General features: G+C 45.9%; 1 protein-coding gene across 2 annotated transcripts; it reads right to left on the bottom strand.

The window, feature by feature from the left end:
- Positions 1 to 6777: 6777 nt before the first annotated feature.
- On the bottom strand, positions 6778 to 9090 carry LOC123185448 (nudix hydrolase 13, mitochondrial). Of its 2 annotated transcripts, XM_044597321.1 has the most exons (5): positions 9000 to 9071; positions 8569 to 8911; positions 8395 to 8482; positions 8221 to 8304; positions 6778 to 7488 (listed from the first exon to the last, which is right to left on the bottom strand). In XM_044597321.1, the coding sequence occupies exons 2-5, from the start codon at positions 8643 to 8645 to the stop codon at positions 7102 to 7104; spliced, it is 636 nt and encodes a 211-aa protein (XP_044453256.1). In that variant the 5' UTR covers positions 8646 to 8911; positions 9000 to 9071; the 3' UTR covers positions 6778 to 7101. The 2 variants fall into 2 exon arrangements, with proteins under 2 accessions (XP_044453256.1, XP_044453255.1); XM_044597320.1 differs by having other exon boundaries at positions 8569 to 9090.
- Positions 9091 to 9951: the final 861 nt, after the last annotated feature.

Genomic DNA, 9951 nt, shown 5'->3' with positions numbered 1-9951 from the left:
GTATTCCGCAAATAGTCATACATGCTTATGGAAAGAACTTGCATGACATCTTTTGTCCTACCCTCCCGTGGTAGCCTGGTCCATATTGGAAACTAAGGGATATTAAGGCCTCCTTTTAATAGAGAACCGAAACAAAGCATTAACACATAGTGAATACATGAACTCCTCAAACTACGGTCATCACCGGGAATGGTCCTAGCTATTGTCACTCCGGGGTTGCCGGATCATAACACGTAGTAGGTGACTATAACTTGCAAGATCGGATCTAGAACATGGATATAATGGTGATAACATAAACTGTTCGGATCTGAAATCATGGCACCCAGGCCCAAAGTGACAAGCATTAAGCATGGCAAAGTCATAGCAACATCAATCTAGGAACATAGTGGATACTAGGGATCAAGCCCTAACAAAACTAACTTGATTACATGATGAATCTCATCCAACTCCTCACCGACCAACGAGCCTACGAAGGAATTACACACTCCCGATGGGGAGCATCATGGAATTGGCGATGGAGAAGGGTTGGTGATGACGAAGAACGAAGACCCCCCACTCTGGAGCCCCAAACAGACTCCAGATCTGGCCTCCCGGTGAAGAACAGGAGGTGGCGGCGTCTCCGTCTCGTGGATCGCGATAATTCTTTCTCCCTGATTTTTTTCTGGAAAAATAGGATTTTATAGTGTCGGTTTCAGGGTCTGCGGGGCCACCAGGTGGGCACAACCCACCTGGGCGCATCAGGAGAGGGGGGCGCGTCCTGGTGGGTTGTGCTCACCCAGGTGCCCCCTCTGGTGGGTCTTGGCTCTAGAAAATCTTATTACTGATATAAAAAATCCTCGCAAAGTTTCGTTTCATTCCGAGAACTTTTATTTCTGCACAAAAACAACACCATGGTAGTTTTGTTGAAAACAGTGTCAGTCCGAGGTTAGTTTCATTCAAATCATGCAAATTAGAGTCCAAACAAAAGGAAAAGCGTTAGGAAAAGTAGATACATTGGAGACGTATCAATTTCCTTAACAATGTTTGTTCTCACTTCTTCCTGCAGATAGGTCAATATCGCAACGAAAAATATACAAGGACTCTTTGAACCATGGATCATGTAGCTTATACAGAACTACAAAAGGTAGAAGGGTACTTCCACATCCAATTCCTCCAACAATGACCACAAAATCTCGACTCTAAAAAAAGAAAAGAAGCCACTCTCGGTGAACCAGATGCATATCCTACAACCAAATTAATCCATATACCTGGTGTAGGTTGCCCTTTATGTCCACAATTAGTACATCTTGATTGTGTAATGACTATAACTTTTCATCCGCTTTTTAGGTGGCAGAAAAAGCATATGTTTTGGAGACATGTACTGTTAACAAAGATCACAAGTGCACTTGGACTGTCTACTGGGACTCTTCATGAATCCACCCTCGATATAAGAGGTTGCATTGAGATAGAAGTACACTCAAGTGAGGGCAATGCTTTTGCAAATGTAGAGATTCGATGGGGACACTGCACCCACCACATACTACTTTTTGTTGATTTGTGGCTGCCAATTTTTTCCTACATATTACTTTGGTAAAAGATTTGCCAGTAGTTGTAAGTTAACTCTATGTGGGGAATAGTGAAAAGATATTAACTTAGGTGTTTGTCAGATCTAATTTGATTAATATTTTCAGAGAGGTGAGATGCTTAGAAGTTTCTTATCATTTGATCCTGCATTGCATTCAACTATATTTAATATAGACAATTGTTTCATCTTCCTCTACATGCCCTATATTGACATCTGCTATATTGTGCTAGAGAGTGAAGATAAATATTTAATTTAGATTCCAATGCCCTAAAGTTGTTGATTTTAGTAGGTAAGGCTAAAGCCAAAGTTGTTCATGAAACTTACATCGGAAGGGTTTTGGCTTTCTAGAGGATAAAAAATGGCAGAGCTATTGTATTTTGTAGTGTGCCTGTTCCGAAACAAGAAGTGAGTGCTCCTGTGTAGGTTCTTTTCCATGTTATTGCAAAAAAGTTGAATGATGGAGACAAATTGGGTGGGTCTGTGCTTCTGCCTATGATGTACTTGTTTTCCTCCACCAATATATATTTCTAACCAATGTATCATGTACTCCAGATGGACCGGGGACTAAGGTGGCTAGAAGGAAGGGCTCGCCATTGACAATATTCACCTGAAGAAAAAATATAATCAAAATGGAATCTAATACTCTGGCACAAAAAAACTATAGGACTAGTACTCGCGTGGAACTTCCTCAACATACTGTGAAAAACAATGCGTCACACGCACACCTAACTGTAACTATTTTGGAGATGATGAAAATTTACACCCAATAAGGATATATATTTTCTTGATTAAGAGTTAAAGGTTGGTTTTTAAGACTAGGTATGGAACAACCTATGTTAAGCATCATTATTTTTGTAAGAGTCCTACTTGAACTCTTGTCTTGCTTGGTGCTCTTAGTTGTGCACCAATCTTCTAATACATGCTCCAGTCCTGAAAACTGAAACCTGTGTTCGGCTTGACATGCAAGTTCATAATCGGTACCACTCTACTTTGCATACCAAATAAAATTTACCTTTCCTTTATTGATCAATACTGTGCTCCATTTTTGCATACTAATGAAAATTGGAAATGTTTCCGACTTTAATTACTAACAAAATATGGCTATGTTTACACACTTACAACAATATCTACCCGTGGTAATACCTAAAATTCCATCGTAAAAATGGACGGGCATGGCAACGCGCGCCATCAGTGATCTAGTTTGGAGTAGAATTCTTGCATTCCACAGACATATCCACTAGGTACCACTATAGTTAGCTATATCTAGTTAGAACCTAACAACATAACCTCCCTTGTGTAACCTGCTAGCTAGGATTAATTATGCTAGCAACGGACAAAACCAGTAGTACTAAGCAAGTAGGGTTCATGACCAAAAGTGAGAGTTCAATACCATGGGTTATGGCCCACCCAGTCATGTGGAGGTGCTCTGCTCCATGATCCGATTGGAGCTGAAGATTTGTTGGCATGAACTAACTTCAAGGCTAAGTCAATATTGTGTTCCTCTAGCTAGATGGTTACGAATGTCAATGCGTTCTTGATAATGAAGAAGAAAGAAGAAACTTTCCTGCATCATCTTGTACAGAAAGGGCAACAACAGACAAAAACTGCAGTTTATAGTAGACACATCTTCTCAACATAGGGTTCTGAAAAGTATAAAGGCTGCAGGCTACATTCCGAGTATTAGCAATCCAAAATATGAAGTGATGAGGCGAAGCTGAACAAAGTTTTCGTCTGGCATGTGCCGAGAGCTACCTACCAACCAAAGACTACCTCTCAAGCTATGGAGTCTGGACCATTTCAATGCCATATATATCCAAATGCTATGAGCTAAGTTTAGTACTCCCTCTGTAAAGAAATGTAAGAGTGTTTAGATTACTATTTAGTGCTCTAAACGCTCTTATATTAATTTAGATAGTCATCTAAATGCTCTTATATTAATTTACGGATGGAGTATACGCCTCTTCCGAATTCAAATGTGTTTGGTGCACGCAATGTCTCTGAAACATAAATTAAATGTGTAAGGCACTAAGGCACAAATCAGTATGGTAGGTCATTTTAGATGAAATGTACAAGCTTTGGCAGAAGAAAATGTACAATAACATTAACTAAATAACGACCAGTGATAAAACCCAACTTGCCATGCATGCCTAACTCCTGCAATTAACCTAATACATTGTCTTCTTTCTAGGTTCAGGGCACTGGATGGATTGGTTTTCAAGTTGAAATGGTGAAGTTTTGTGGCTGCTATAGAAGGCAGGCTATGTCAAACTAGCAACGATAGAGGATGCCAAATTGCCATCGTTGTTTTTAGTGGTTTCTTGATTGGGTCAATTTGGACAGCCCAGCCCACCAAACAAACGCAAGTTTGTATGGACCAGGAGTTGGGCTGACTCATTCATTTACTTCCTTTTTGCGGAAGACACATTTGAAAATGCCGATGACGGGTGACTTCCATGGAGATGATTATTTTGAAAAAAGTCAAAAATCATGTTTAGAAGGTTCACAAAATTCTGAAAAAAATCATTCATGTTCATATGGATGTATTCTACATGTGTGCAATTTTTGAAGATGATAAATATTATGGTGAGAGCTACACAAGAAAGACAGAATCGTGATTTGAAACTGATGAACAGTAAAAAATACTATTCACCATTAGAAATGCACGAATTTTCTTTTTTGTGTAGCTCCCACCATATATTTCAGCGTTAGACTTTATGCACATATAGGATACATCCATATGAATGTGTAGATTTTTTTTTCAGAATTTGTTGAAACTCCAAAATATAATTTTCTAAATTTTCAAAATAACCACCCCATGGAGATCGCCCTCCAAAAGCTGGCACCCCAAGACACATTCTTTTCTTGTTTCTTTACTTAAGTTTTGACCATGCAGGGCTAAAATTCGTTAGTAATAATAAGTTTCTATTTTTTGTTGGCGTTAGGGCATCTACAATGGCAACCCGTAAATTTCTTTCGCATCCGTCCACGGACAAGGGGATCAGTCCGCGGACACGGATGAGAGAGAACGTCATCCAACCATACCCGCATACATTTTTACAACAATTTGAACCAACCGAATGAAATTCGTTAACAATTTGAACCAACCGAATGAAATTCGTTCAAACAAGTCCAGATTTCATATAAACACGACCGGATTTCATATGAACACAACGAATTTCATATAAATATGACAAATTTCATTACAAATACAACAAAGCGGTGCTAGGCGGGCTCTGGAGTATAATTAATACCTAATCTAAATGATCGCCGGCGCCTGGTCCCCGTGTCCAGCCATCAGCCCTGAGAACCAAAGCTTCACCGTCTCTAGTTCCGCATCGGCCCTCTCCAGCTCCGCCTCCGTAACCTCCGCCTCCGGAGCACCAGGAACTGAAGTTGTCCGCCTCCATGTCGCCGCCAAGCAACTAATCGGCCGAAGATGCTCAGCCCACTAAGCTTGGCGTCAACGGGAGAGGAGGAGCGATGGCCTTCCTGTGACACGAGCGGCGGTGACCTACCGTGCACTACTCTTCCTCGCCGTCGCAGGCACCCACGGACGTGTCGGCTTCTTCGTGGTCATGGCGCTGGGGCGCGGCCTCCTCGTCGTTGGTCTCGCCGAACAACGCCTCACCCGCCTCGTCGCCGCACTCCTTGCTGGCGGCCACCACCTTCGCCACCCGCTGCCGATACCGCCAGCGGGCGAGGTGGATCTGGCGGGCAGAGCGGTAGGACTCGAGCAATGCCTCTTCCTCCGCAAGGTCCGCGTCTGGAGCGACCGCCCTGCCAGTGGCGACATGCTCCTCTGTGTGCGGATGCTTCTGAAGGAGATTGTGGTTGTAGTTGACATTGGTTTGCGCCTCCCAGAACTGGTCCTCTTGCTCCTCCCGCACCATGTTCATATAATGGGCACGGGCCTCACCGATGGTCATGGTGCAATCCATCAGCGAGGATGGAGCGGAGGAGGGGGTGCCGCGGAGGAAGAGGAGGGTGTCGCTAGCTCGTCGAAGGACCTTCATTTGCACGTCGTCAGAGGAGGCGTCCTCCGGCTGCCTGCCAGCTTGCCAGTCGGCAACAATGGCGGCCATGGCCTTCTTCTGCTTCGACGTCAGCCCATCCCAGAGAGCTTTGGCTGCAGAGGGATCGCTGGAGGGGAGTGGTGCGGAGAGGGATGACTGTGGTTATGGCCAGGGCAACGGTTTATATAGCACCGATGGGCGGTAAAGGGATGGACAGGTGGCGCCGGAGGAGGCACCTCGGCAACCGCGAGCCATCATTGTGGGCGGCAGACGGACGGACTGGCGGTTGTCGTGTTGTTTGAACGCACGCAGTCGCCTGCACCAGGAATCGGCGCGGGCGGCGCTCTCTTGGTTGGAGTGCCGCTTCAATGCCGGAGCCAGTGAGCGACCGCGTCTACTCTGGTCGGACATGAATGCGGGCGCTGACGCTCTGGAGCGGCGTTGACCGAGAACACGCGGGAGGGATGAGGGGTTTTTGATGGGTCAGGACGGTCAAAAGCGGGCTTAGGATCGGTCCGGACTCCTGCAAACCTTCCTCATTTTTATCTTCAAATTGCGGGAGAAATTACATCCGAACCACGCAACAGATCAATATAGGACCGTCTTTAGATGGTTTCCGCAGTCCAGACCAGTCTGGACCATTGCGGCAGGTTTACGGGTCGGGAGATGCCCTTACTCCATGCTTCATGCCCTTAAAAGCACAACCCGGCACATAGGGCCAATTAGAGCTTGCCCGATCTGCCACCAACACTCTGAAGATATTCGTCATCTGCGTTTTCTAGTGCATTCAGCCGCAGCAACTTCGGCAACGTTTGGGTTTGAGGGACTTCATCTCTACAGCAGAGATGGTTGATCAATCAGGGTCTGTTGTCATGGAACATATTCCGTTGCTCCCTGATCCGCCTCTATAACTAATGCCAAGCCTTAATATCAAGCAAGTTGTAGCGGTCGGCTGGTACCTACGGTGGACTCGCCGTTGGATCACGCGCAATGAAACATGTCAACCACTGGTGATTGCTTGGCCGTGACTTTCTAGAGGTCATTACTTTTTCTTCTTTTTAATAATTTGGTGTGTGCAACCTATATGTCTAAACTACCTCTTGACATTATATTGTTGCATTGGTTAGACGTATTGGGCACTACTATCTTGATGTTTCTCTTTATAAAAAACATGACAAAATATGTTGAACCACGACAGAATAATAAAACTCTATTCACAAATATTCTTGTTGCTCAGAAAATGCATTTGAGGAACGGAAGCAAACATTTACATGACGACTTAATCAAGTGGCCCTAAGACTTGATAACATTACAGAGCGCACGGATCGATCATACAAGTTGGCAATCAACAGAGGCCAGGAATTGATCATACATGACGGATGACACTCAGTAATTACGACGATAACTAATTACTGATTAGAACGAAAAGAGAACATGTTCAAATGTCTTATCAGATGATATTTCTGTCTGCTTATTAGCTTCGCCTGCAGTCTGTCGTCAGTTCATCTGCATGCGCCGCAAGGATCAGCACAGCGCCACCGCTCGATCCGCGGAGTCCACCGGTTTCATCAGCATCATGCTTATGCACATGCCAGCGTGCTCGTTCAGCTCCGGCGCCGCAGTGCTCACGGCCACCGCCGCCGCTACAGGGATCGGCGACGATGCCGTCGAACAAAGGTCCAGCAATGCCGTCAGCGCCTCGCGCATCCAGTCGTACCGGCAGAGCCCGTACGCGTCCGCTGGGGAGAGCCACCGCCTTCCGTGGGTTTCCTGCTCCGGCCATTGCTTGAGCTCCTCGGTGACCTCCAGCGCGAAGACGTGGCCCTTGCAGGCGCCCCGCGGGCTGTCGCTGCTCTGGCCCAGGCTTTGCCTGCTCTTGCTCCTGAACACCCACAAGCCCAGCGGGTTTCTCTGGAGAGAAAATACGTGGTAATTTCCTATCAGAAACAGCTATATAATTCATGTAAATGCTAATACATAATTAACACAAACATGTCACCAACAGGAGCTGATTGTTTAGATCGGTGTTGGACAAACAGCAGACACGTCACATGCATAGCAGCAATCTGCTAGATCTCTGAATGTGTTCTTTTCTATCATCTGTGGAGGAGCCATGTATCGATGCTTGGAAATTGTTCCAGGGGACAAGTCTGACGACAAGCCAGCGCAAGATGAATAAAAGAGCGCAATTATTTGGATTCACAATAATCAAGGGCTCCCCGGCAGACTAGACAACTCAAAGGATAATCGTGAAAGAATTACACCTTGTCACACCGAATATGTAAATTTTTACTAAGTCAACGGCCATGTCCTTGTCTTGTCTCCTGGTTGTTATGTAAGATCCAAAAAATTCTCCACGACACATTTTATCAAGAGAGAAAAATCCCTGGCTGGTTGCTTTCTCTATCAAACATCATCGTGTTCGCCGCTATCTGCTTATTTTAGTATATCATCATATATAGCTCAATCGATCTCTAGAGGTCAAATCAGCTAATTACCTCACCCGCCAAAAAAATAAATCAGCTAATTACCTAGAGATGCAGTAAACTTGCACCATTAGCTGTTCATGTAATCAAGATAGTAAATACTCCACTAGGTTGGTGATGCATGCCAAGGAAAGATATGTGTGAGTAGAGTAGTTACATTGATGTTGCCCCTGACTCCGGCCTCCTCCAGCGCCTCGCGGCATGCCGCCTCATAGACGTCCTCGTCGTCCTCCCAGCCGCCCTGAAAAAGTCAATCCATCGATCGATCAGTACGTGGATGCATGTCGCCGACGAAATATGTGTGATGGTTGGTACTGTGAGTTGGTGTTACCTTGGGGAAGACGAGATCGTCCCTGTTGGCTGTGGAGACCATGAGAACCTCGAGCTGCCCGTCTTTGTCCACGCGGTACGGGACGCACCTGCGCCCGAGAGAGGAACACGGCTCGTCAGGGCAAGAACGGCTTGGAACATGGAAGATACAATGATCCAATGAGTGGATACTCACCCGGCGACGAGGCGGTACTCGTTGTCGTAGCGCTGCCTGAGCCTGCCTTTCCTGGCGACGAGCTTCTCCGATGCCATTGCCGCGTCAGGAAAGAAGGGACAAGAAGCAGCGGCTGCTGCTGAAGAGCAGAAACAGAAACAGAACACGGAACAGAGAGCCCGGGCGAGACTCAATCGGAGCAAGGGCAGGCAGTAACAGAAACAAATGGCTATCTGCGGCTCTCACCACTGGCGCTTCTTCCCGCGCAATTTAAAGGCGCGAGGGGGAGGAGGAGGTCAACCGCCATTAACGCACCAGCACCGCCCAACCACACAACAACTAGGAAGCTAGGCTCGGTCTGATTCTTCGAAACAGAGAGGAGGAGAGGAAACTGAGAATGATTTGGGCGGGAGGAGTAAACAAAGGGAGAGGTCCGTTGAATAGCGTGGCACCTCGAGCCGGCCTATGATTGGAGATCGAGGAGGCAATTACGAGGGCCGGTGCGGGTGCTGCTCCGCTCCCTTCTTTGCTTGCGTGATTGGGTTCGTGCCGGGAGGAGCGACCGAGCGACGGACAGAGAATTTATAAATGTGTCAGACTGTAGTATGTAAAGGTGGGAATAACACACAGAACACTCGGTTTTTTTTTGCCGATTCTTTCGGAATTTGGAGAATCGATCCTTCACCCAGCTCCTCTCAGAATCTTGAACAGTCCTAACTGTTTACATCCTAATTAGTTAGAATTGTAAAAAAAATATGAGTTCAAGATTTTGACAGAAACTGTGAGGAGCCCCGATTCTCAAGATTCTGAGAGAATCGGCCAGAAAACTTGGCCTAATCCCAGTCTATAGGGACGGCCTTGTCCTCCAAGCAGGAGGTCCTGAACATGTATATATGTATAGGACTAGGGCTTTGTATTTACTCTGCCGTAAATCCTCTCTTTCTCGTATATTTGTACATCTTGAGAGACAAGTAGAGGCCGACACTCCTTGTATCTATATATGTGCACCATGCACCTGATCAATGATTATCGATACATGCAATCTCTTCTTTCCATCTAACATGGTATCGGTTTAGCAAGTCGATCCCCTCCTCACTTTCGCGATCTATTGCCGCCATCGCACCATCTCCTCCCACTTCAGCTGCGCGCCCCTCTTGTCGCCGCTACTTCTCCCTCTCCCTCCCAAAACCTAACCCTACACCTCGGCCGCCGCTCCATACGGCCGCCTGCTACTTCCTGAGCTTGCGTTGATTTTTTTCTTGAAGAGGAAAGAGTGATGCAGTAAAGTAGAGATAAGTATTTCTCTCAGTTTGAGAACCAAGGTATCAATCCAGTAGGATAAGAACGTACAAAACACATAATACATGCACAAACAATCAAACACTTGCACCCAACGCGATAAAT

This window comes from Triticum aestivum, chromosome 2A (genome assembly GCF_018294505.1).
Source record: "Triticum aestivum cultivar Chinese Spring chromosome 2A, IWGSC CS RefSeq v2.1, whole genome shotgun sequence".
Lineage (NCBI taxonomy): Eukaryota > Viridiplantae > Streptophyta > Magnoliopsida > Poales > Poaceae > Triticum > Triticum aestivum.
The sequence above is the reverse complement of the archived record's forward strand: the minus strand, read 5'-3'. Positions and strand labels throughout refer to the sequence as shown.

Coding starts and splice junctions, on each gene's coding strand:
- LOC123185448 (XM_044597320.1), bottom strand. CDS start 8,645: ATGGCATCGGAGAAGCTCGTCGCCAGGAAAGGCAGGCTCAGGCAGCGC. Junction 8,483..8,568: donor GAGTACCGCCTCGTCGCCGG/GTGAGTATCCAC, acceptor TCTCGGGCGCAG/GTGCGTCCCGTACCGCGTGG. Junction 8,305..8,394: donor ACGATCTCGTCTTCCCCAAG/GTAACACCAACT, acceptor TGACTTTTTCAG/GGCGGCTGGGAGGACGACGA.